Consider the following 26866-nt stretch of genomic DNA (forward strand, 5'->3'; position numbering starts at 1 on the left):
CCCCTGCACTCAACAGTGGCTCCAAATGCTGTCAGCATGGACCGTGGCCACATCCCAGGAAATGGCTAAACCAGGTGAGGGTAGCAGATGGGTGTCAAATCCTTGGTGAGTTAGGGACATCTCCTGCATGTGAAGACAGGCTCTGTCAGATTGAGTGGACCAGAGCCATAGTGGGTCCAATGGTCAAGAAGGTGGTCTTCACGTGCTGTAGAGGGAAGTGAGGGGCAGATGGGGCTTGACCACCTGGGAAGGTAGCCCATTTAGGAGAAGGAAAACTCTGATCCTGAACCTCTGCTGCCTTGCTACCTTTGAAGGGCTACCTTTGAAGGTGACCCAGAAACTACAACTAATCCAGAATGCGGCAATTAGACTGGTGACTGGGAGCGGCCGCTGAGACCATATAACACCGGTCTTGAAAGACCTACATTGGCTCCCAGTACATTTCCGAGCACAATTCAAAGTGTTGGTGCTGACCTTTAAAGCCCTAAACGGCCTCGGTCCTGTATACCTGAAGGAGCGTCTCCACCCCCATCGTTCTACCCAGACACTGAGGTCCAGCACCGAGGGCCTTCTGGCGGTTCCCTCGCTGCGAGAAGCCAAGTTACAGGGAACCAGGCAGAGGGCCTTCTCGGTAGTGGCACCCACCCTGTGGAACACCCTCCCATCAGATGTCAAAGAGAACAACAACTACCAGACTTTTAGAAGACATCTGAAGGCAGCCCTGTTTAGGGAAGCTTTTAATGTTTGATGTAGTACAGTATTTTAATATTTTTTTTGGAAGCCGCCCAGAGTGGCTGGGGTATAAATAATAAATTATTATTATTATTATTACTTGCAGGACACCTTCGGGAGAAGAAAAGGCTATGGAGGCAATGCAGGAATCTCACCTAGATCTTAGTTGCAAGCAGGGATATTTTTCTAGAAAAAGAGATGCTGGAGCTCACCACCTTGTTCTCTTCAAATGTCAATGGCGCCCACCTGAGAGGTGCCAGAATGGGGTTCTGGTGAGCTCCAGCTGAAAAAATGAAGCAGCCCAGGGTGCAAGTATAGCTCAGTTGGTAGAGCATGAGACTCAGGGTTGTGTGTTCGAGCCCCACATTGGGCAAGAGATTCCCGCATTGCAAGGGGGTTGGACTAGATGACCCCAAGGGATCTTTTCCAACTCTACAATTATGATTTTATACATGGCAGTTGATCATCCAGCCTCTGCTTATAAGTCTCCAAGGAAGGAGGGTCCACCACCTCTCATCTGCTCCACTGTCCGACAGCTTCTTAGCAAGAGGTTTTTTAGGAATGGGGCAGGCATGTACTTGTTCCTTTGATTTCTTTCTCTCCCTCGCCCATGCTCAGCTTTCTAACTGCAGACTGACTGTGTATGTGAACGTAATTTGTTTTAACTACTCTATAAAGGTGGTCACGAGGCTTTTTAGAACAGGAGACATAAGCACATTGCTGCAAAATAGCAAATGGGGTGTGCCCATCCAGCCTGCCTCCGAAGGCCATTACAGAAACAGAAACATGCCTTTTCTTCCTGTGTCAGCAAGCATAGATGTGCTGCATTGGGATGGAAAATCAGCTACAGATTTTGGTCCCTGGGACCATCCAAAATGGCTGCAGGAGTGGGTATATTTGCCACGCATCGGTTTGGGCCAAACATTGCAAACTGTATACATAAGTACAGTGGTACTTCGGGTTACAGACGCTTCAGGTTACAGACTCCGCTAACCCAGAAATAGTACCTCGGGTTAAGAACTTTGCTTCAGGATGAGAACAGAAATTGCATGCCATCAGCGTGGCAGCAGCGGGAGGCCCCATTAGCTAAAGTGGTGCTTCAGGTTAAGAACAGTTTCAGGTTAAGAACGGACCCTTAGAACGAATTAAGTTCTTAACCCGAGGTACCACTGTAATATATCACAGGCTTTAGGGATGTTATGGATTGGGGTGGGTGGTTAGGCTACATGCCAAGACTCTTCTAATTCCTGGATTTAGCAAGTAAGAATTCAAATTCCTGGACTAGCCCGGGTAGCATCCTGATGAGGCAATAGCCTAAGTATGGGCCATTAAAGTAACAAAGGAAGTGGCTTTGTGCCAGATAACAAACGGATGGGCCCCCTCCTTCCCTTAGCTAGCTGGTAGTTAGAAAAGCAAAGACCAGAGTGGATAGTTGAGTTATGTTAGCTTAGAGCTGGAAGTAAGGCTGGGAAGGCAGAGAATCAGCTGTGTTTATTCCAGTGAGTTCCCTTGTTCATTGAAGGCGGCGACTTGCTCATTTGTACCGATAGATTTTAACACAGTGGTTGTAGCAGTCGGTGACAGCTATCATCCCATGGTCCAGCATGGAGAGTCCGCTTGGTCCTAGCAGGCCCTCATTCACCAATACAGTACTGAGGGATGAGTCGGGATTAAACATCACAATGCAGTTTTCTCCTTCGTCGGATACGAAGATGTTCCCGTGCCCGTCCTCACAGATGCCAGAAGGGTTTTCGAAGGTATGAACACGCCCGTACCGCGGGCCTATAGTCCTTTTCACCTTATTTCCCTTGTCAAGAACTTTGATGCAGCAGCCCTGGTACCTTCCGAAAAGCTGCCCTTCTGTAACTAAGATTTCGTCGTTCTGTGGGGGCAAAGTTGTGGAGCGAAGGGGGTAGAAGAGAGAACAATGTTAACAGTATTTCACACAGGTCTTAGAAAAGCCACTTTGTAACTCAAGAAACAGTGCCTTTATTTCTCACCCAACTATCCCTCCCACCTTCCAAAATAACTTAGGGAAATAGTCTCACAACAGCCTTGCAAAGTAGGATCTGGTGAGAGTTAGTAACTGGCCCAAGGTCACTAGGGATGAGGCTCTAAGCACAGAACAAGTCCTGAAGTTGTGACCTGAGGGCTGTCAGGCAAGGATTCAACCTGTGTGATCAAATTCAGGCTTGGCCAAAAGATGGAACTGCACAAAGAACAGACAAATGATTTCCTTATCCTAACAGACCAGGTGAAAGACTAGGTCAGGTGATACTCTCTGACCTGAAGAACTAAGGGACTTCTTATTTGCTCTCCTCCTTTTTCTTCATTCTCAACTCCACATGATCCAAGTCTGACACCCTGTGGTTTCTGTGGTTGTGCAGAGATTTGAACACCAAACCTGAGTCCAGTGCTCTTCTGACACTATACCACACACTGACTCATAGGGAGAACCAAGTTTTCTATTTGTCAAAGGTTTAGGCAGAAACCAGCACATACTTCACCGGGATGCGTATTGGATCGAAACCTTTAATTGGGTGATTCAGAGAGCAAATGTCCACCTACTTCAATGGGCCGATACAAATGAGATTAAATAGGGAAAAGAGAGTGCAAAGAAAGAAAGAAGTAGCCAACTGACAGGGCGAGAAAGCAGCTGGGGCTGCTTGAAAATCTTGGCCCCATCCAGGGGCAGTTGTGAATGCCATCCATATTGCATCCAACCCATCCATTGGGATCCACATCAACACCAGCCATGCCCGTATATGCACATTTCTGCCTGTGGGTCAGAAGGACTCTGTGCACATAGAATCATAGAACTGTAGAGTTGGAAGGGACCTTGTGGATCATCAAGCCCAACTCCCTTTCCCTTTCAGTGCAGGAATATGCAGCTGTCCCATACGGGGATCGAACCTGCAAGCATGGCATTATTGGCACCACGCTCTAACCCATGGATAGGCAAACTAAGGCCGGGGGCTGGATCTGGCCCAATTGCCTTCTAAATCTGGCCCATGGACTGTCTGGGAATCAGCATGCTTTTACAAGAGCAGAATGTGCGCTTTTATTTAAAATGCATCTCTGGGTTATTTGTGGGGCATAGGTATTCGTTCATCCCCCCAAAAAAAATATAGTCTGCCCCCCCACAAGGTCTGAGGGACAGTGGACCGACTCTCTGCTGAAAAAGTTTGCTGACCCCTGCTCTAACCAACTGAGCTATCTGTGCATCAAGTGAAACATATTCCCCACTTGGGCTCATGGGCACTCAGTATGGATAATATGTGGGGTGGGGGGAATCCCCCAACCAAAGGCCTTTCCTGAGGCCAGTCAATTTTATATCTGATGAAATGGTTCCATTGTTTTTAGGGTGCATATGTTGTTGTTTTAGAGTTGGTTGACTCGACTTTATTGTTCTTAGATATTGTGTTTCTGTGGGTTTTTTTTTAATGTGTACATTGCTCCAGTGTGAAGCAACCTATCAATTTGATTAACTTTGAACCGATCAAAAGACATCAATCCAAACCAAAGCTCAGCATGTACATCTTGTTGAGATACGTTCTGGTTTCTGCCTGCATCTTTCACAAACCACAAGCTGCGTACTCCTTTTCTCTCTCAGTTGCCTTGCTGGCCCGATCAGTGCAAAAATCCATCCAGCCCTCTGACACTCAACCAGGTGCTACAGGTAAGGTTGTGTGGAACCCTGAGCAGCTGGGATGCTCAAACAGTCCTTCACAAGGGTGCCAAGAGGAGTAAACAGAAGGAGGTCCTCCTGCTGCCTTCCTTTCCAAAGGCCCAAATGTTCCCATTTCTCTAGTTGCTGCCCACTTCACTGTCTAAACCTATGCTAGAGGCTTGAAGCATTCTGTGCTACCAACCAATAAGCAGACATCTGGCCCTTCTGGGGTCTCATACTGTACCTTATTGGCCGCCACCCGCACCGGCCTATGAAACCCTTCTATGGAACTTGTCTTCAGAACGGCGTTCATTCTCCAGTCCACTCCAATGATGTTAATTTTCCCTCCGTTACTCCAGTCTGTCACTGCAATTTTGTTCGCTTTCAAGACGGCTATCCCATATGAATAAGGCCAGGTGATTTTCGGAGACTTCAGCTCGTGGATCAGCTCCCCATCTTTGCTGAAAAGCTGGATGATTCTGGTCCCGTTGGTAACGAGAAGCACGCCATTTTTCATGCAGGTAATGTCCCCCAGCCCTTTAATTGGTTCGAATCCATAAGGGAACCTTTGCTTAACCTGACCATCTGCACTAAAGATCTGGATCTGCCCAGTTCCACTGTCTTTCACGGCCAAGTCACCTTCGGGAGTTGTTGTCAGGCTGTTTGGCCAAATCAGCTTGCCAGGGATTGTACCATATCCTCCCACTATCTTTTCTAGAGAGTTGTAGTGGATCTTCTGGATTCCAGAAAGTTTCCATTTGTTGTTAAATCTGAGAACTTGTTCTAACTAACAATCAGAAAAGGAACAGACAGCAATGAGTCGGTTGGCACCTTTTAGGCTAGTGAAACATATTTTGTGGCCAAATCTTTTGTCCGTTAGACATTCCACTTTGTTCGGATGCAACAAGTGGTCCTCTAAATTAGGCTCAGGCTGAAGAAGAATGCTACACCTCCTATATTCTAGTATTTAAACTTACAAAGCAACAGGGCATATTCTAGCACAGCTAATATGATCCTGCATGTGAACTCTTGCTTAAGAATGTAAGAATCACATTTCAAGATCTGAACAAGAGTCCATCTAGTCTTGCTTCTAGAAAGATGCCTCTGCAAAGCCTGTATGTGCAGGATAGCTACCTTTTGTTGCCATTAGTCCCCAGTATGAATGCTAATTAAGGGTATGCTGTATCTGCACATGGAGGCTGCATTTGGGGCTGCTTTGTCTATTAGCCACTGGTGGACTTTTCCTCCTTGAATTCATCTCAGCCTTCTCCAAAGCCCTCTTGAGGCCAAAGCAAACAATCCATTCTCCATCTGCTTGCTAGCAATACAGTGGAGGTGGCGTAGGAACATGAGACTACACGGCTCTGTCTAGCCAGTAGGGCTGGGCGAATATATCGATATATTGTCCAAACTGGGTTTGAAGTCCACATCGTGGTATCGGTTTCCTAATTCATGACCTGGCAAAATATTGCAAATTGTGATGTCTGTTAGGGCTGGGCGATGTATCATCCCAAACCAGTTTGGAGTCCATTTCGTGATACTGGGTTCATAATTTTTGTGACCTGGCAATATATCACAAATCATGACACGTGTGTGTGTGTGTGTGTGTGTGTGTGTGTGTGTGTACTAGGCAAAAATCACAAGGTGGGGGAAACTGTGAAGCCGGCCAGTGCCTCTACATAGCACCATCCTTATTTCAGACGCCATGATAAATCACAATGTTTAGCTGGAGGTAGGTATCCGTGTTGGTCTGACGCAGTCGAAATAAACTAAAAATTGCCCAGTAGCACCTTAGAGGCCAACAAAATTTGTTCTGGGTATAGGTTTCATGTGCATGCACACTTCTTCAGATATCTTAAAGGTAAAGGGGCCCCTGACGGTAATGTCCAGTCGCGGACGACTCTGGGGTTGCGGTGCTCATCTCGCTTTACTGGCCGAGGGAGCCGACGTACAGCTTCCAGGTCATGTGGCCAGCATGACTAAGCTGCTTTCTGGGGAACCAGACCAGCACACAGAAACGCCATTTACCTTCCTGCCGGAGTGGTACCTATTTATCTACTTGCACTTTGATGTGCTTTCGAACTGCTAGGTTGGCAGGAGCAGGGACCGAGCAATGGGAGCTCACCCCATCGCAGGGTTTCGAACCACCAACCTTCTGATCAGCAAGCCCAAGAGGCTCTGTGGTTTAACCCAAAGCGCCACCCGCATCCCTTCTCAGATACCTTAGCTGGTCTCTAAGGTGCTACAGGACAATTTTTAATTTTTTTTTTTAATGTTTAGCTGGTGATATACATATCACAATGCTGAAAACCAGACAGGCCTGCTAGCCAGCCAGTGCCTCTACAAAGCTCCATCCTTATTTCAGACGCAGTGATAAATCACAATGTTTAGCTGGTGATATATATCACAATGTTGAAAACCAGATGGCGCTCAGGCCTGCTAGCCAGCCAAGCAACCCATTTGGGAGCCAGAGCAAAGCAAAAGCATTCTCAGTTTGGAGAGCCACCCAGTGGAAACATGTGGTAGTGACTGTAATGGCTGTGGCGGGGAAGAGACAAGCTGCTGTGTGTGCTTTGGGTTGGAAGAACCCCAGGAACAAGCTGGTGTGACCTAAATGGGAAGTGTCAGGGCAGGATTTGGGGGGCAGAAGTCCAGAGCGCACCCACCCACAGCAAAGTGAGCAGGTAAAGGTAAAGGTACCCCTGCCCGTACGGGCCAGTCGTGTCCGACTCTGGGGTTGCGTGCTCATCTCGCTTAAGAGGCCGGGGGCCAGCGCTGTCCAGAGACACTTCCAGGTCACGTGGCCAGCGTGACGAAGCTGCTCTGGTGAGCCAGCGCAGCACACAGAAACGCCATTTACCTTCCCGCTATGAAGCAGTACCTATTTATCTACTTGCACTTAGGGGTGCTTTCGAACTGCTAGGTGGGCAGGAGCTGGGACCGAACGGCGGGAGCTCACCCCGCCGCGGGGATTTGAACCGCCAACCATACGATCGGCAAGTCCTAGGCGCTGAGGTTTTACCTACAGCGCCACCCGCGTCCCTTAAAGTGAGCAGGAGGGTGCCCCGATTCCTAAAGTAATACACAGTTCCATCTCAGGAGTGGGGAGGGGAGTTCCTATAAAACCTTAAAAGGAGCCTCTGTACTGTCACTGTTTTGCAAGAGGGATTCAAGCAGTTTACAGCCTTTCTCAACCTGTGGGTCCCCAGGTGTTGTTGAACTACAACTCCTGAAATATACTCAGAGTCGCAAAGTGATTTCATGCTCTTTGTTTAGCTCATAGTGGTGAGGAGGAATGAATGAAAGTCACCTCACAGTATCTGCTTTATATACATTATTTACACAATGGGCTGCACATGATTGGCTAATTCCGGAATTCTACTGTAAGCCAATCAGGTTGTGGATTCACTTCTATCTGGAGCCGGATTGGGTGGTTCCTGCCAACCAATCATACTGCTGCATTGTTCTAGGACCAATCAGACTGCTGCATTCTGAATCCTATTGTTTTAGGACCAATCAGACTGCTGCAGTTTGGATCCTATTCAACTCAGTACATAACAACTCCCATTACCCCTAGCTAGCAAGGCCAGAGCTCAGGGATGATGGGAGTTGTAGTCCAACAACATCTGGGGACCCACAGGTTGAGAACCACTGCACCTAGTATAATAAATCTACCTTTTTTTTTAAAAAAAAGGACAACTTTAACTTTTTGTGGTTTAGAAAGTAACAGGGCACAGGGGGAAGAAATGTCATGAAAAGACTGGGACGGAGGAATGGCTGGTGGGAAGATGCGTAAACAACCGGCAAGCAAATCAGAATGAATGCAGATAAATGTTGTTGTGTAACTGCCCTGCACACAAATCAGGACGAAAGCTCAATTGAGAGCAAATATAACCTAACCTCCAATGTAAGCTTGGTGCAAGCAAATCAGGGTGAATGCTCAATTAAATAGGGCCCTTAGTGAATTCTGGAGTCTAAAAACTATGTCACTGTTTGCATTTATACAAATACACATGTGCACAGAGTAAAACAGCTAAATTTCCATACTCTCCAAGTGTTAATATTTTCCAGGGACTGTCCCAGATTCACAGAAGCCATCCCAGTTTCTGATTTGATCCCAGAATGCCCTGATTTTCCATAGGAGATCCCTATTTTCGTCAGAGAAATGTGGGACGGTATGGAGTTATATGGTGACCCCAGCCATCTGAAGGTAGCCCTGTATAGGGAAGGTTTTTTTAAAATGTTTACTGCTTTATGATGCTTTTATAAATATGTTGGAAGCTGCCCAGAGTGGCTGGGGCAACCCAGTCAGATAGGCAGGGTATAAATGGTACAATTATTATTATTATGGGATAGGACATCCTGATTTTCATCAGAGAAGTGTTGGAGGTTATGCACCCAACTGCACCTTTTCCAGAGCTACATTTCTTAGAGTGGTTTAACAGCCAATCCCTCTTCCCAGGGAAGCACCCAATTATTTGAGAATGAACCCTGTTGAAATCTACGGGGCTTAGTTCTGAGTATACATCTACCGTATTTTTCGCTCCATAAGATGCACATTTTTCCTCTTAAAAAGTAAGGGGAAATGTCTGTGTGTCTTATGGAACAAATGTGTGGTCCCTGGAGCCAAATCGCCCGAGTGTGGCGCGCACCATTACCCCGCCCTCCCGGGTTGCCAGCAGCCTCCCCTTTCCCCTGAAGCCCTAGGAAGGTTTGGGAGCAGTGGGCAGGCTGTTCGCCATTGCCCCACACTCCTGGGCTGCTCTTTGGGGGTGGGGGAGTCACGCTACTCTGCCAGCAGCCTTCCCTTTCCCCTGAAGCCCCGGGAAGGTTTGGGAGCAGCCGGCAGGTTGTTTGGCAAGAGAGGGGAGGAAGAGGACAGAGAGGAGGGGGACCAAGAAGCTGGGTGAAGGGAGAGGGGGTAGGTTGCCGTGAGTGGAGAGTCATGGTAGAGGGCAAAGGAGAGGCAGCAGCGAAGGGGAGAAATTGCAGGCGTCACCTGAGGAGTTTGGGCGAAAGGGATGGAGAGGAGGAGGCTGGAAAAGGGGACTGTGCTGCTTGGGGAGGGGGAGAAAAAAGTGAGGAGAAGGAAAGCCTCCCAAGCTGTGGTTCAGAATATATTTTTTCTTGTTTTCCTGCTCTAAAAACTAGGTGCGTCTTATGGTCAGGTGCGTGTTATGGAGCGAAAAATACGGTATTTAACAGTACCTGGAAAATGGGGTGATGGTGATGGAGAAAGGTCTGCTCAACTACAGGTCTACAGGGTCAAATTACCTCTTTGTGCATAGTGCATGCAGAGCAGGGTAGATGTCCCAACTCTTATACATCCAGGAATCCGGGTTCACCAAAATGCTGGCCCACTGCCCACTGGCCTCACTACGGGCTCTGTTCTTTTCTTGCAAGCTGTCCATCACGGCTGCCTCCTGCTTCCCTTCCTCTGTACACCCCAGCCCCCTGCCCTCTCCCCACTCCCATTGTTACATCAGTGTTGCAAAGTGTATGAAGTGTGCAGAGTCAGGATCAGGATCCAGGTAAGGCACATAACACAAGCAAGGCAGGTGTCGATACCTGTTCATCCTCTAGCTCCTTCAAAAAATAAGAATCTAGCATTGTTCCTTGGACAACTGTGGGGAATGTCCCTAGAATACAAAGAGGGGGAAGGGGGGCATATGAATTACAGATTGGTACATCATCATCATCATCATCATTATCATTATTATTATTATTATTATGCAATTGCATACAGAAAGTCAAAGTCAGTAGTCACATCTACCCCAAGTGTTTAAGGTACACATAAAGCACATTTTTAATTTTTTTTATTTAGTTGGTCAATCGCTATATCTTGCTCAGGGAAACCCAAAGCAACCTAAAACCAAACAAATAGACAATAAGCCCTGCATAGATACGTTAAAACCAAGAGGAAGTATAAGTACATTAAAAAGCATCCCACCCACTTCTAAAAGGCCGCAGAAAGTTAAAGGCCAAAGGCCTGGTTATAGAGGAAAGTTATTGCCTGGCGTGTAAAGATATATAATGATGAGACCAGGCAAGCCTCTCTGGAGATAGCATTCCAAAAATGGGGATCCACCACAGAAAAGGCCCTGTTCTTGTGTTGAACCCCCCCCGAAACACTCATGGAGGGGGTTTCCCCAAAAGAATCCTGGGAAATGTGGTTTGTTATTGGTGGGGGGATTGTAGCTTTGTGAGAGGTAAACTACAGAGGAGCATGTGGTTCATGAGGCTGTCGATACAGTGGTACCTCGGGTTAAGAACTTAACTTGTTCTGGAGGTCCGTTCTTAACCTGAAACTGTTCTTAACCTGAGATACCACTTTAGCTAATGGGGCCTCCTGCTGCCGTCATGCGATTTCTATTCTCATCCTGAGGTAAAGTTCTTAACACGAGGTACTGTTTCTGGGTTAGCGCAGTCTGTAACCTGAAGCATCTGTAACCCGAGACATAGGCGCCGACTCCATGGGGCCTGAGGGGGCCCGAGCCCCCTCAAAAATTCGTTTGAGGGGGCTCCGCCCCCCCAATAATCTCCGGCGCCCCTCCAGCAGAGCGCCACCGCCGCCCCTCCCCCAGCCCAAAATGCACAGGGTCGGGCTGCATGCCTCCTGCCCTCCCTCCTGAGCAAAAGCTCCACCCAATTTCCTTCGGAGCTGATTAATAGGCGCAGCACGCTCTCCCCTATTCGCTCACGAGGAGGCGGCGCCACTTTATCTGCATATTCATGAGCTTATTTATTATTCATGAGCTTTCGCGGGCTCCCCCAATATTTTTTATAAGTCGGCGCCCCTGCCGAGGTACCACTGTACGTCATTGGCATCCATCTGTCTCGAAAGACAGTGGAGTGCGCCTCTGAGGGTGAAGTAAAACCGCTGTGTTAGCAACACTGAAGACACCTCCCTGGGGTGCAAGCAGTGTGTATGGAGGTCCTGGGTTGCCCAGACAACAAGATCCGCCCCCCCTCGACCTCGCTGATGACTGGCCCAAAGGAAAGCAGAGCAATACGTTTGGCACCAGCTTAGCTGCAGGGTCAAATGAGTGACCTGATGACCAGATAGGAGGAAATTTGCAGTTCCATCAAGACACCAGTCTTTGTCTAGCTACAGAACAATCTATATTCTCCCCCTGCTCCCGTTACTGCCTCTGCTACCAAAACCAGTTAGATCTTGGGAGGTGAGAATGGAAAAAAATGCTTGCAGGCAAAGATTAAGTCCCTGAACTATGGGTTGGTTGGTCATTCCTTCTTTATTGGTTTTAACCATCAGTCATAATAAAAGGTAAGAATTATAATAAAAGAGACAGATACAATTGCCACCTGGTAAACAATCATCCAGATCCCATCTAAAAACAGCAACTCATTTTGTGCACATCTCCAGACACAAATATAAAAGAGGTTCCCTCTCTCCCATCTCTCTCTCGTGCAACTGGCTAAAAGAAATCCATTTTTGGCAGTTTGACCATTGTGACCTATCTAGCAAAAGCACACAGAGATCTTAATCTTTTGTCTGTACAGCGTTGCAATAGCTCTTCAACACCCCCTTGGGATACAGAGACAGAATCTTAAATTTTAAATGATGTTTCTGTAACGGCCATCTTGAACTGCAGACGGCATCTGTTGAAACAGCAGGGGAGTCATTGTTCTCCTGACTGAACACTTGAAAAGAATCAATAGAGAAGTCGCAGATTCCCGAGAAAATGTGATCATGTAATACTATGGGACTTCTTACGCTGTTTAGTTTGTTCATTATGTCTGTTTTATTTTCTGCCTGTCTTCCAAGCGTAAAGAGCACACTCGCAGTCCCTCAATTTAGTTTTCTGCTCAAGCACCTACCAGGTGAAGACCTACTTAACTTCAGCAAGGCTAGTGTGTTGTGTGCTTTTGAGCAGATCATGTCTTAGCTTAACCATATTCATTTGCACAAAAAACATACCGTATTTTTAGCTCTATAAGACGCACCAGACCACAAGACGCACCTAGTTTTTGGAGGAGGAAAACAAGAAAAAAAATATTCTGAAGCCAGAACAGCAAGAGGGATCGCTGCGCAGTGAAAGCAGCAATCCCTCTTGCTGTTCTGGCTTCTGGGATAGCTGCGCAGCCTGCATACGCTCCATAAGATGCACACACATTTCCCCTTACTTTTTAGGAGGGAAAAAGTGAGTCTTATAGAGCAAAAAATACGGTATTTTGCATTTCTTTCCAAAGCACATGTAACAGAGAAAGCCAGATATTTCATCATCATCATCATTAATAATATTTTTGCTAGGGACATCCATGCAGTTAAAGAAATCCATCATTCAGCATCCATGAACTGAAGGCTGCAAATATGGCCAAAACACTTTACAGGAGATCCATTTCTAAGACTATCATCCTTTGACCGCTTTTGTCTTCGACTTCAGCAATAAGTCGTACTGAAGGAAATCTGCACCAACTCTAAGCGTCCCAGTTCTGCAGCTACCCCTGTGACTCTTGCAAGGTGCCGCAGGAATGACTTTTTGAGCCATCTTAATAAAACAAGATAAACTTACTTAGCTCCTGGATATAGCGCAGTTGTAGCTGAGATCCAACCGCAGCTTCTGTTCCTATAGCTTCATACCCAAGAGAACGATCTCCAATATCACCGTGCAACAGGATACTCCCATCTGTTCAGCGCAGCTCTTTGTTCTGGTTTCTGGAGCTCCTGCTCTTTGAAAGGAAACGGCAATGTGCCATTTCAGAAGGACGACAAAGAAAATGGCTCCTTTCTGGTTGCTGCGTGTAGTTGGGGTATTATAGCGGTATCTTGGCTGTGACTGCTTTGGATGGCCTTAGAAAAGTTACAGATAGGTAGCCGTGTTGGTCTGCCATAGTCAAAATAAAAAAATTCCTTCCAGTAGCACCTTAAAGACCAACTAAGTTAGTTCTTGGTATGAGCTGTCGTGTGCATGCACACTTCTTCAGATACACTGAAACAGAAGTTGCCAGATCCTTCTATATAGTGAGAAGGTGGGGAGAGGTATTACTCAGAAGGGTGGTGGGAATGGGAGATTGACAGATAGCTGAGATGAGCCTGTTGACGACTCTTAACGACTGCAATAGGTCTTACAGGAAAAGGCAAGGGGTGAGAAGGTGAAAAATGGCTTAGTCATGTATAATGTGATAAGAATCCAATGTCTTTGTTCAGACCAGGTCTCTCCATGGTTTTAAGTTTGGTAATGAGTTGCAATTCAGCAGCTTCTCTTTCCAGTCTATTTCTGGAATTCCTTTGTAGTAAAACAGCTACTTTGAGATCTTGTATAGAATGTCCTGGGAGATTGAAGTGTTCTCCTACTGGTTTCTGAAGTGTATCTGAAGTGTTTCTGAAGTGTATCTGAAGTGTTTAGAAAAGTTATTAGCTTGCCAGCTCTGCCCTCTCTACCTGTTATATGCAGATATAAACGGTCTTGGCCTAGTATACCTGAAGGAGCATCTCCATCCCCATAGTCCAGCTCAGACACTGAGGTCCTGCTCCAAGGGCCTTCTGGCAGTTCCCTCACTGCGAGGTGTGAAATTACAGGGAACCAGGCAGAGGGCCTTCTCAGCAACGGCGCCCTCCCTGTGGAATGCCCTCCCATCAGGTGTCAAGGAGATAACTACACAACTTTTAGAAGACATCTGAAGGCAGCCTTGTATTGGGAAGTTTTTTATGTTTGGACTTTTATTATGTTTTTATATGTGCTGGAAGCCCCCCAGAGTGCCTGGGGAAACCCAGCCAGATGGGTGGGGTATAAATCATAAAATTATTGCTATTGTTGTTATTAGGCCTCCTTTACAAGGATGGTGTGATGATGAGTGAGGCAACGTCTGTGCAACGCTTTGATCCATTACGAAATGTGCTACAGAAGCGCAACGAAGATGGAAGTCAAGGAAATGAACTCTTAGATCCTAAGGTAGTATTCAATATAGGACACTTCTGGACTGTGGCTATTTGGGAGGTAGGATTCAGTCACTTACTGGCAGATTTAGCCTTTCTGAAATTGGTGCCTTCCAGTTGTTCTGGGGCTACAACTTCCAGCACCACCAACTATTTGCCATGCTGGCTGAACTAATAGGAGTCATAGTACCAAACATTGGGAGAAGACCAGGTTGGCTTTGGGGGTGAGAAAAGCCAGATATTTACTCGTCCTGAGATAAGAGTTGATTCTAGCATGCTCCCATTCAGCAAACCCTATGTTTCAGTAGAGTGCATTCAGTAGAGTGCATTCAGTAGAGTGCATTGTGCCTAGAAAAACGTGAGGGGTGGGAAGAGGTGGGGGGGGGGGATCAAAGAGAGTGTTATGTACTGAGTTGAATAGGATCCAAAATGCAGACGTCTGATTGGTCCTAGAACAATAGGATTCAGAATGCAGCAGTCTGATTCAGTGGCGTAGCGTGGGTTGTCAGCACCCGGGGCAAGGCAAGTAATTTGCGCCCCCTAACCCGTGGATTTGCGCCCCCTAACCCTAACCCCCGGATGTTGCACCCGATGTGGCCGGCCCCCCCTGCACCTCCCACGCTACGCCACTGGTCTGATTGGTCATGGAACAATAGAATCCAGAATGTAGCAGTCTGATTGGTCCACAGGAGCCACCCAATCCAGCTCCAGGTGGAAATGACTCCGCAACCTGATTGGCCTACAGGTGAATCCTGGAATTAGCCAATCACGTGGAGCCCATTGTGTAAATAATGTATATAAAGCAGATATTCTGGTGGAACTTCCATTCCTCCTCACCACTATGAGCTGTATAAAGAGCATGAAATCCACTCTCAACTCTGAGTAAATTTCAGAGAGAGAAAGAAGGTCTTTGCACTTTGCACAGGCCTGACCCATTCAGTCTTCGGCTGGCCGAAGAGCAAGAATGGAAGAAAAATAAATCACTGACCATAGCATAGCAGCTAAAATGTGAGGGCAGTTGCCCCCAAACTCCTTTGTTGCAAAGGTGGTGGTATGTTGGCTCATTGGTGGCGAGTCGGCTTTGAAGCTGTTTCTGCACCAGGTAAAGTAATTTTTAGCTCCCCAGTTCCCTGCACAACCTGTCTTGTATTTTGCCCGGCCAAAAGTGGCAACCCTAATTGTGCCTTAGCTCCTGTGTAAGGAAACTCTGACCTTTACACAGAATGCTGGCTCCCTCGTGCTGCCAGAACCATGTATCATGGGATTTGTAATAAAACCCTGAGCTAGCAGTCAAATTCCAGAAGAATGTGCTAACAGCGCTACCTTCTGGAATTCATAAAGCTTCACTAAAACGTGATGGGGGCAGAAAGTTCTACAGACCTGCGGTGGGGATTACTTCTTTCCTTGCTAAAACAAAGCCATTCGAGACTGCTTTATCGCCCAACACGACACACACAGAAAGTTAGCAAGGGTATGCTGTTGTTGCTTAATGATAATTTTCTGTTGGGCAAGCTTTCTATACGCAGAGAATTTTGCACATGAGGAAGATTCGAAGTATTGTACTTTCCCTATCTGCAGTTTGAAGTGGTACAGTCCATTCTGCCTTGCCAGTACTCCACCACAGAGGTTTGGAGTAGAGACAGGATGATGGGAACAATCTGACAGCTTGACATGTTTTAAGCAGCCAGAAAAAGGATGGCAGCCAACAAACCTTGTAGGTTGTGCTTATATCCCTCCCTCCCTCATGCTGTTTTGGAACAGAATGCAAAATATTGTTGTGCACCACCCCAGTCTCTGAATGGTGGAAGATTCTGGGAGTATACAACCTGAGACAACAACGAAGGGCTTCGTAGTGTTAAGACCCTAAGAGGGTCTTGCTTCTCCCACAGCCACAGCCTTGGATTCCTGCAGAAATCAGGCATGGCTCTGACTCTCTGCTTTCCCAGTCTGCTGCCTTGATTCTAGCTTTGACTTCACATACACCTCAACTCTCAACTTTGTCTTTCTAATTGCCAGCTAGCTGAGGGAGGGGGCTCCACCCATTTGTCACCTGGCGCAGAGCCAGTTGCTTTGTTACCTTAACAACCCATGCTTAGGGGGTGATCACCAAGAAACTTGTCTGGCTATTCCAGTAACTGGGTCGTTAGATTCAGGAATTGTAAGGAACTCGGGCATCCAGCCTACCCCCGCCCCTGACAACTCAAATATATGCACCAGGGTTTTCCTTGGTGATTTATTGAACTAGACTAGGAACCTGGAGGTTTCTAGTTCATCTCTTACCTTGCTTTCAGTAAGAGTCAGTGTGGTGTAGTGGTTAAGAACTGTAGACTCGTAATCTGGTGAACCAGGTTTGATTCCCTGCTCCTCCACATGCAGCTGCTGGGTGACCTTGGGCTAGTCACACTTCTTTGAAGTCTCTCAGCCCCACTCACCTCACAGAGTGTTTGTTGTGGGGGAGGAAGGGAAAGGAGAATGTTAGCTGCTTTGAGACTCCTTCTGGTAGTGATAAAGTGGGATATCAAATCCAAACTCCTCCTCCTCCTCCTCCTCTTCTTCTTCTTTGAACTTACCATGAACGTAGCTCTCCCAGTCTCAGCCCTGCCTCCAATCTGCAGCATCATGCCTTTGTGCCTTCTAGTAGCAAACTCAGCAGGTGAGTGCTGCTGGCAGGAGTGTAATACAAATGGGTCCACTGGGAAACAAGAGGGAGGCATCAACATGCTCATAAAATTATAGAATTGTAGAGCTGGAAGGGACCAAGGGGTCATCTAGTCCAAGCCCCTGCAATGCTCGATAGCCCCATGTCTCTCAGGTCCAACACTCTAAGCACTACTACGCCATTGCCTTTAGATGTTTAAATTTTGCTTTTAGTTTATTTTAATGGTATGGTTTCAACTTTTGGGTGTTGGCTACCCTGGGCTCCTTTGAGAGCTGGGCAGGATGTAAATTTAAAAAATAACATACAGTGGTACCTTGGTTTTCAAACAGCTTAGTTCACGAACAGCTTGGAACCCGAACGCTGCAAAACCGGAAGGTGTTTCGGTTTTTGAACTTTTTTTCAGAAGCCGAACGTGCTCCGTTTTGAGTCCCCCTGTGTTTCCTGTTACACTGCTAATTTGCTTCCCCCCCCCCCCATTGTAATTCAAGCCTTTTGTTTCCGATTGCAGTGTTCTGAGGTGATATTTGGAGCTTATATTTGGTGCTTTTGTTTTTGCTATTTATTTTGTGTTTTTTGTTTTGAGACTTTTTCAGTTAATTTGTTTTTGTGACAGTGTGGATCCCAGTTCAGCTACTGATTGATTGTATGACTGCGGAAATGGATAAAAGCCCCCCATCCAAACAATGACTATCATCAGTGCAGGTAAGAAAATTTTTAATTTTAATTTTTATATTCTACAATACTGTTTTTTTTATTTATTTTATAGTGCAGCACATTGCTTATTAGGGATGCGGGTGGCACTGTGGGTTAAACCACAGAGCCTAGGGCTTGCCGATCAGAAGGTTGGCAGTTCGAATCCCCGCAACGGGGTGAGCTCCTGTTTCTCAGTCCCTGCTCCTGCCAACCTAGCAGTTTGAAAGCACGTCAAAGTGCAAGTAGATAAATAGGTACAGCTCCAGTGGGAAGGTAAACGGTGTTTCTGTGCACTGCTCTGGTTTGCCAGAAGCAGTTTAGTCATGCAGGCCACATGACCCGGAAGCTGTATGCCGGCTCCCTCGGCCAGTAAAGGGAGATGAGCGCCGCAACCCCAGAGTCGTCCGCAACTGGACCTAATGGTCAGGGGTCCCTTTACCTTTTTACATTGCTTATTGCTTTCATTTTATGGATCAATGGTCTCGTAAGATTGTAAAATTCATGTTAAATTGCTGTTTGAGGGGTTGTTTTTAAAAGTCTGGATTAATCCATTTTCCATTACTTTCTATGGGAAAGCATGCCTTGGTTTTGGAACTCTTTGGTTTTGGAACAGACTTGCGAAACGGATTAAGTTTGAGAACCAAGGTACCACTGTAATGTTGAAGTTGATGATTATCTAGCTTCTGTGATATAAGGCAAGCCAGATACTCTGCTCCCTGCCCTGTACTGTAGCCTAATACTTTTCTTTCCAGCGCTGTTCATTCATCTGCAAAACTCGCTGATCAGGCCATCACGTGCTGTGATACTCTGCAACATGCCGTCTCCAGCCAAATTCAAACCAGATGTCTTTCCGCACAGTAAGATTTCCAGATCAGCTCGTCACACCACTCTCTGTGTGCAGCTGGCTAACTTGCGGCTGGAGGCTAGCAGCAAGACGTGTAAACGGAGGAGCAGGCCGGCCCCACCCTGTGCTTCAAAACTTTGCCCTGGAGGCACAATGCTCTCACCTGACTTCCCTGACCTGGTGTATCTCTTTGGGCTCCACCTAGAGAGATCTGAAACTGGAATACTTCCTGAATTTTGCAGAAGAAACAAGGCCCTAAAAATCAAACCAACCAACCAACCGGCTACTTCAGTAAATTGGGAATGGAAAGGTTTTTCCAGGTCCACTGGTAGATCATGTGACATTGGGCTGAGTCCTGACTTGTCAGCACTTTGCAGCAGATTCAAGGGCACACTTGAAATTTGGGACTGTGCAATTGAAGTACAGTGGTACCTCGGGTTACATACGCTTCAGGTTACAGACTGCGCTAACCCAGAAATAGCGCTTCAGGTTAAGAACTTTGCTTCAGGATGAGAACAGAAATTGTGCTCCGGCGGCGCAGCAGCAGCAGGAGGCCCCATTAGCTAAAGTGGGTGCTTCAGGTTAAGAACAGTTTCAGGTTAAGTACGGACCTCCGGAACGAATTAAGTACTTAACCCAAGATACCACTGTATGTGAAGATGCTCTATTGCCTTGGTGTAACAAACCCGCTTTTTAAATAAATAAAAAACCAGATATTCTGCATTTTGAAAAGTTATGGGGAAATGCACTGAAAAGTGTGGTATGGATGAGTGATTGAGAAATCGTACAAGAAATTCAGCCAGAATTCAGGTTGCGTGCTCACTGTCGTACAACTTCCCTGCAATCCGAACAAAAGCTTGGTAAAGATTGGACACAGTCTAACCTCCATGTTGACTCTGTGAATGCAAAGCATGATTAATGTTCACCATATAGGACTGCAGGTAGCTTAGTGCCTGCCAGCCGGTGAGTTGGTCTCCCTGGTCATAAAGCAGCACTCTAGCCATTACATCACACTGTCTTTCTCTCCCTTCTATGTTTTTATAGACTGACTAAGCCTGAAAAAGATATACACTTCCCTTTTTCTGAATATTTTAAACTACAGATGTATTGATAATGAGAACACAGATAAATTTTCTGAAGCAACATTGACAGCATTTTTAATGACATCATCGAGATGTAATTGTTATTTAGTGGCATTTATTTATTTGCACTATTGATAACGACTTTCCCCAGGCTCAGAGCAGGCTACATAAACATTAATAAATAAACCCATTCATTTTTATTCATCTTAATACCTCGCATGGCAGTTAGATCTTATCATAGCTTGATTTGCACTAAAGTGACGTAATGGATTGTGCGCTTTGTGATGTATAGCAACAAAACAATAGCATCGTTTATATCCTATTCTTCTTCCAAGGACCTCAAGTTTCTCCCCTCCACAACAACACTATGAGGTAGGTTAGGTTGGAGATAGGTTAAGTTGTGAGGCAATGACTAGCCCAAGTTCACCCAGTGATCTTCCTGGCTTAGTGGGGATTTAAACCCAAGTCTCTTAAGTCCATCACTCTGATCTCTTCCCCATGTTGGCTCTCAGTCAGTATTCTGTTAATATTACCACTCAGTGGTGTAGCGTGGGGGGTGCAGGGGGGGCCGGCCGCACCGGGCGCAACATCTGGGGGTTAGGGGGCGCAAATCCACGGGTTAGGGGGCACAAATTACTTGCCTTGCCCCGGGTGCTGACAACCCACGCTACGCCACTGTTACCACTCATAGACTGAAATAATGTGCTTGATAAACAGATAGATAAAGTCCCTCATGTTCTTTAAAGAATTGTTCTGCCCTCTATGGAAAGAGTGTTGTTTGAAATGCTAGAATCCAGAAAGGGAAGGAAAAGAAAGCAACATGTGTTTAAAACCACATGACTTTCAATTTCATTCTTGTTATTTAATGGACTGGTTTTGCTCATGACACTGGTTACAGGCAATTTGCAACTACCATGGCTTTTGTTGGTGAGGGTAGGGAATAAACTGAATACAGGACCAACAACAACAACAAAACAACAATTTATGATGTGCACTTTCATGTTATTAATTTTATTTGAAAGTGTGAGTGCAGAAAGCAAAAATGAAATTACAAGGTGCCCTTCACCGGGAAATGAAATCATCCCTCCTGTGGCTCAGTGTGGCTGGCTGTATAGACACATAAACACAGATATACATAAATACACACACACAGAGGAGAAGGTAAGCGAGACAGCATGTACAATATAGCTGTGCACAACTTGCACAAATGTGACATAGATTAATTTTTGTCTTCCTTATACATAGAGTCTGTAAGAGTGAGTCACACTTGTGTCAACAAGCTGATGACTCTCCTTCCCTGTGGCGTACGACTGCACTGCTGCTGCCTTCGTTGGCTCATCTGTTGCAAATCTGTTGCGTTTATTTCTTTTTTGATACAGAAGGCATTAAATGTCACAGAGGGAGGGGAAAGCTTAGATCTTTCCAAACAGAGACAGGCCTAGGCAGGAAGTCCAAACGGCGGGAAAAGTATAATAAACTAACTGCACAATCCTATTATACACGTCTGCTCAAAAGTCCCATTGTTCACTGGGGATTACTCCCAGGTATAGGAGTACAGCATAGGATGGCAGTCCAAATCATTTGCTGTTTCTTTAATGATCTTCCTTAATCTCTGCTTGTAGCGCCGCATCTCACTTTGCTTATTTAGGGCATCGGTTGGAATCACATTCCAGTGGATACCAATGGGATATAACAGATCCCTGTTTATTCTCCTTTGTTGAAGACTGCATACCCTTCAACATTTCTCCGGTGAAAATATGGACACCCTATGTATTATTATTATTATTATTATTATTATTATTATTATTATTATTATTAGTTACTATTCACACCCCACCCATCTGACTGCGTTTCCCCCAGCCACTTTGTACGGCTTCCAACATATATAAAAACATAATTAAACATTAAACAAACCTCCCCTATACAGGGCTGTCTCTGGGGTCGAATAATTCTGATCCCGGACACACAAAATCAAAACATTAAATATCAATGCCTTCCCTTCTTTCCATGGTTCATTTTACATATCACAAATCCCTGCACATTTTGCAAAAACGATACCATTCAGTATAGCCATTGATATTTTCAGGATGTAAAAATGAGTGTACTTTAAAATGTAAAACTGACAATTTAATAAAAATTACATTAAAAAACAAAACAAAATCAAAACATTAAATAAATCCCTTGCTGCACGTTCTCCTGCCGCCGTGGAGATATTAGGATAAAACTTGTGTGTGTGTGTGTGGTTTTTCTATTTTAATGCAGCCGTAACGTTCATCAACCCGAACCGCCCGAACCAACCTCGACCTCGCTTCGCCTCTCAGCGAAGCCAGACCCAGCGGCAGCCAGAACAGCTGCGCTCTCTCAGCAGGCGGCCAAAGTGCGGGCAAAGGAACCTCCCCCGGCGGCTTCACTGCCCCGCACTGCACATGTGCAGCCGTTTGGAGGCACCACCGGAGCGAGGCGGAGGGCTTTGCACATGCCCAGAAGAACCGCCTCACCTTCCCTCCCCGTGCAGGAGCTTCTGCCGCTTGCCCGGCGTGAAGTTCTTGCCGGCGGCCAACCCCCCCCCCCAACGCCTCGTTGTCATGCCGACTCCTCGCCGCCGCCCCCTCGCCGCGTGAGAGGAGCGCGCGCGCGCGCGGGTCCCCGTCTCTCCCCCCCCCCGGCACATGCCCGCCTCCCGGCCGCCGGCAGGAGCAGCAGTTGCAATCCCCGCGCATCACCCTCGGCTGCCGGGCGCTTCTGCCTCGGCGTGCTTTCCTCTTTCTCCGCCTCTAACAAAGGGATCGTCGGCGAGGGAGGCGAGGCAGCCCCCTCCCCACGCGACCACCCACCCACCCACCCCGGGCTATTGTTGCAGCTTCATCGGACGAGGGCCGGGAGATGGAAGATGGAAGGAGGCGATGGTGGGGTAAGGGAGTCCCGCCACCCGCCCTGCTCCGCGCCTTATTCCTTCGCCTTTCTTCGTGCGCCCTGGTAACACCAGGCGCCCGTGGCTGAGTTTTGCTTTCTTACATAAATGCTGCCTGGGAACAGTTTCCTCTTTATGCGCTGCTTGGAGCCGCCGAGGCAAAGCCGTCCCCCCCCCAACCCCTCTCCCGTTCCCGCTGCTTCTGATGTGTGTGTAAGCGAGCGAATGAATGAGAGAGAAAAGGAAATCTATAGGGCGATGCGCTTTGCGCTTTTACGCATTTCTAGGGTGCTTTGGAAGCTGTCGGGGGTTCTGTTGGCAACCGCGCCGGCGTCTTCAAGCGAGTTCCATTCCCAGGGGGCGCGGGTGGGGAGCGTGGCTTACTTAGGCTGGGGGGAAAGGCACAGCTCAAATCCCTGCTCCTCTAAGACATCTGGATATAGTGGAGAAGGCGGTCGTCTTTAGGCTGGCTTTCCTTCCAGGGTTGTGAGGAAAAAGAGGGGCGCAGGGGGGTGGGGTTTGGAACCATGAGCACCACCACCTGAGCTCACCTGAGGACGAGCGACCTGTTTTAAAATAGTACAGAGGTCCCCTGCTTTGAAGTTTCCTGCTAAAATCTAAGCTTTGCTCCGCAAGCTGTTCTGTGTTTGACCATCCCCACCCCTGAAGCATGAGTTTAGAACTGCCCTACCTCGCAGGCTTGTTGTAAAGATTACTGAGAATGTAAATGACGATGATGTTAATGTGAAGTGTATTTAACAAAGATTGGGTTTTGTTTTGTTTTTTGCTATGTTTATGCTCCAGAGGCCGGAGCTTCGTTGCGTTAGAGCAGAGCAGAGAAAGTAGCACGATATGGCTGTGATTTCTCGCCCGCCTCTTTTGATATTTAGCACCTGTGGATAAAAACTGCACAGGCCACTAAAATTATAATGGAAATGCTTCGACAGCCAAAACAAAGTTGCAAGTTGGCATGTTTTTGCATCTAATTTGCTTTGGTCGTCGCTTTGACTTTTGCTTCCTCCAGTTTTGTAACTTTGTTCTCTAGGGCTTCAATCCTTTTCCTGCTTAACCAGGAATAAATCCCACTGAACTCAATGGGACTTATTTTTCAGTGCGCATGTATTGGGACGGGGCCTGTCCCTTTGTATTTTGCATAGCATCTAAGTCTTTAGACACATATCTACAACACTGGTAATTGTTAGGTTAACTGAGCTGTAGCCAACTTAAGTTCCACTCAGAGTTAACCCGTTGAAATTAATAGACCTAAGTTATTAGCAGTGCCCGTTCAATCTCAGTGGGTCTGTTCTGAGTATGACTAACATTTGGATACAGCTAAGTGTATTTAGCTAATTAAAGGACGCATTTCTGTGTTTTGACATCTGGGCACACTTGGGCCATACATCTTATAACTGCCGCAGGTCTTTGTCCCATATGGTCTTTACTCCCCCATTCTTAGTTGGTTGACAGCCTGCATCTGTCCCAGTTCATTCTAATTATATGCAAAAGAGTGCTCTCTCTCTGTGTGTGTGTGTGTGTGTGAGAGAGAGAGAGAGAGAGAGAGCTCTTTTCTGTTTCATCTGATTGCTTGAAACCTATTTTTAGTTCCAGAGATCAGGCTCAGTTTAACACATTGCAATGATGAACCTGGGGAATTTCCTGCAATAGCTCCCAAAAAGTCTGGACTACATTAAAGGCACTACTGTGAAAGAAAGAACTTTTGTTGAGGGTGGCTGTTGATAAAAACAACGTGTAACTCCCTACTGACAACTTTTCAATGACTGGAAGAAATATCAAGCGCTGCAGCCGTACAGCTGACTTAGACATGACTTTGGGTCATGCGTTCTTGATTTAAGGGAGACATCTTTCCCCATGAGCAAGGCAAGGCTATTCTCAAAAGAACTGTCCTGTCAAGGGTCTGGCTCACCTTAGGGGGATTTCAGACCTTCCTCAGGTTTTTAATAAATGATTCTCCAGTTTTTTCTTTTATAGAAACAAGGGAAAAAATCACTGGCTGCATTCTGTCCACTGGCTGAGCAAGACTCCTGTACCCATTTATCAAATGGAACACAGCCATTGCCGCCTGCTAGCATTTGGTGGGATTCTTAAATATCCGGATGCGGGTGGCGCTGTGGGTTAAACCACAGAGCCTAGGACTTGCCAATCAGAAGGTTGGCGGTTCGAATCCCCGCGACAGGGTGAGCTCCAGTTGCTCAGTCCCTGCTCGTGCCAACCTAGCAGTTCGAAAGCACGTCAAAGTGCAAGTAGATAAATAGGTACTTCTCCGGTGGGAAGGTAAACAGCATTTCCGTGCACTGCTCTGGTTCGCCAGAAGCAACTTAGTCATGCTGGCCACATGACCCGGAAGCTGTATGCTGGCTCCCTCGGCCAATAAAGCGAGATGAGCGCCGCAACCCCAGAGTCGGTCACGGCTGGACCTAATGGTCAGGGGTCCCTTTACCTTTACCTATTGCACGTCCCTGAGGATGTGTTTAGCAATGTGTGTCTGCCCTTTTGTAGTGGAACCCCAGTGCAAGACATGGAGAGCTCTGGCCAAGACGCTGGCTGTGTCAAGTGTGCAGTGATTCAGTTTGTACCCATCTTGGCTACCATGATCTGGATTTGCCTTTCTTCTCTTCCAGTCTTGTGGCTAGATACATGTTTGGTCCCACTGAGGTCAGCAGTGCACTTGGTGTACTTGATTCAGAAGAAACCCTTAAATAATACTTGGAATATATACAGCATCACAATGTGTGTCACATATGTTCTCTAGGTAGCCCTTGCAGAAGTAATGCAACAAAACAACACCACCACAAACTGGCTTATAAGTATGAAACCAAATTTACTAGAATAATAACTAGAATAGAGATAGACTTGTAACCATTCAAACAACAAACATACTAAGGTGCCATGTGCAAAAGAAAGCCTGGAGATACTGTGAACATGGAGTGGATAAATGTACAACTGTATCTTAACAAGTTACATGTGCAGTAAACATTATACAGACTGGATAAATGAACATGATTACATGGTCAAAGGTGCAGCATCACTTTTTGGACTGATGAAGCGTTATTCTCACCAGGGTGGTGGCTTTGAGTTGCCTTCCTGTGATTGCCTTCCCGTGGTTCAATCTTTGAAAAACAGCTTTGAAAAACTTTTTCATATTCTCCAGTGTTCTGCCCTTGCCGTTGTGGTGGCACGGGGTTGCCGTTCTGTGATTGGACTTGTGCTACTCGTTGAACGGTTCATTTATCCAGTCTGTCTAACGTTTACTGCACATGTAACTTGTTAAGATACAGTTGTACATTTATCCACTCCATGTTTACAGTATCTCCAGGCTTTGTCTTTCACATGGCACCTTAGTATGTTTGTTGCTTGAATGGTTACAAGTCTATCTCTATTCTAGCTATTATTCTAGTAAATTTGGTTTTATACTTATAAGCCAGTTTGTCGTGGTGTTGTTTTGTTGTATTATTATTACTGTCATCACATTTGATACTTTGTGTATATACTTTGCAGCCCTTGCAAAAGGCCTGCTGCAAAATATTTCAGTGTATTTTCGTCTCTTTCTAGGTTCCAGATGCACTTTCCTCCAAGATATTTACTTCATTCTTTTCTCCACCTCCTTTCTCATTTTTCTTTTCCAACTGATACCAACACTCTGTGGCCAACTGAGCTGTCCTTCCTTTCTTTCTTCCTTCCTTCCTTCCTTCCTTCCTTCCTTCCTTCCTTCCTTCCTTCCTTCCCTCCCTCCCTCCCTCCTTCCTTCCTTCCCTCCCTCCCCCTTCCTACCTTCCTTCCTTCCTTCCTTTCTTTCCTGTATCTTGTTTATGTTAATACCACCTCTTTGTTTTTTGACTTACCATGTTTTGGCTGTACAGTGGTACCTCTGGTTGTGGACAGGATCCGTTTCGGAGCTCCGGTCGGATCCCGAGGTTTTTGCAACCAGAGGCACTTGTTCTGCGCATGCGCACGGTAGAGCGCTTCTGCACATGCACACGCGGTGAGACCCGGAAAAATACTTCTGGGTTTGCCATGTGCGTATCCTGAAGGATATGTAACCAGAGGTGCGTGTAAGTAGAGGTACCACTGTAATTCTGTTTGCACTCAGTATCTGAATTAGAAGTGGTGGTATTGCAGCCTGAAGATGAGACTAAGAGAAAGCCAAGGAGTTAACCAGGAAGTCCAGGGGTCTACATTATAAACTCATAATGATGCAGAGCAATCCATGCATGTTTGCTCAGAAGTAAGTTCTGGGGCTGGGCGATATCTTGTTTTCGACATCACAATAAATCACCAACTAAATATCGCAATATATGGATATAACACAGTGTCTGAAATAAGGATGGAACTATGTAGAGGCAGACAGTAGGGTTGGGC

The 26866-nt window shown here is 46.4% G+C and overlaps 3 protein-coding genes across 4 annotated transcripts in view; 1 reads left to right on the forward strand and 2 right to left on the reverse strand.

Annotated features, from left to right (window-relative positions):
- The window catches only part of LOC310696250 (uncharacterized protein), a 960839-nt gene that overhangs the window by 530311 nt on the left and 403662 nt on the right, over positions 1 to 26866 (reverse strand). The window lies entirely within an intron of this gene.
- Positions 2199 to 9860, reverse strand: LOC310696254 (E3 ubiquitin-protein ligase TRIM32-like). The gene is made up of 3 exons (XM_083481572.1): positions 9677 to 9860; positions 4647 to 5189; positions 2199 to 2614 (listed from the first exon to the last, which is right to left on the reverse strand). Exons 1-3 carry the CDS (start codon positions 9686 to 9688, stop codon positions 2267 to 2269), a joined length of 903 nt encoding a protein of 300 aa, XP_083337698.1. The 5' UTR covers positions 9689 to 9860; the 3' UTR covers positions 2199 to 2266.
- The window catches only part of LOC310696199 (PH and SEC7 domain-containing protein 3-like), a 152619-nt gene continuing 148056 nt past the window's right edge, over positions 22304 to 26866 (forward strand). The window contains exon 1 of one of the 2 annotated variants that reach the window (XM_083481404.1): positions 22304 to 22489. In XM_083481404.1, coding sequence (XP_083337530.1) covers positions 22469 to 22489 — 21 coding nt within the window. In that variant the 5' untranslated portion in view covers positions 22304 to 22468. The remainder of the gene's footprint in view (positions 22490 to 26866) is intronic. The other variant, XM_083481403.1, reaches the window with a different exon arrangement.

The sequence above is a fragment of the Podarcis liolepis genome (genome assembly GCF_965112155.1).
Source record: "Podarcis liolepis genome assembly, chromosome: 17".
NCBI classification, from domain to species: domain Eukaryota; kingdom Metazoa; phylum Chordata; class Lepidosauria; order Squamata; family Lacertidae; genus Podarcis; species Podarcis liolepis.

What these genes read in the sequence shown, in the direction of transcription:
- LOC310696254 (XM_083481572.1), bottom strand. An exon ending in TGCGGGTGGCGGCCAATAAG is followed by an intron (nt 2,615 to 4,646) that starts GTACAGTATGAG and finishes TTGCCCCCACAG; the next exon opens with AACGACGAAATCTTAGTTAC.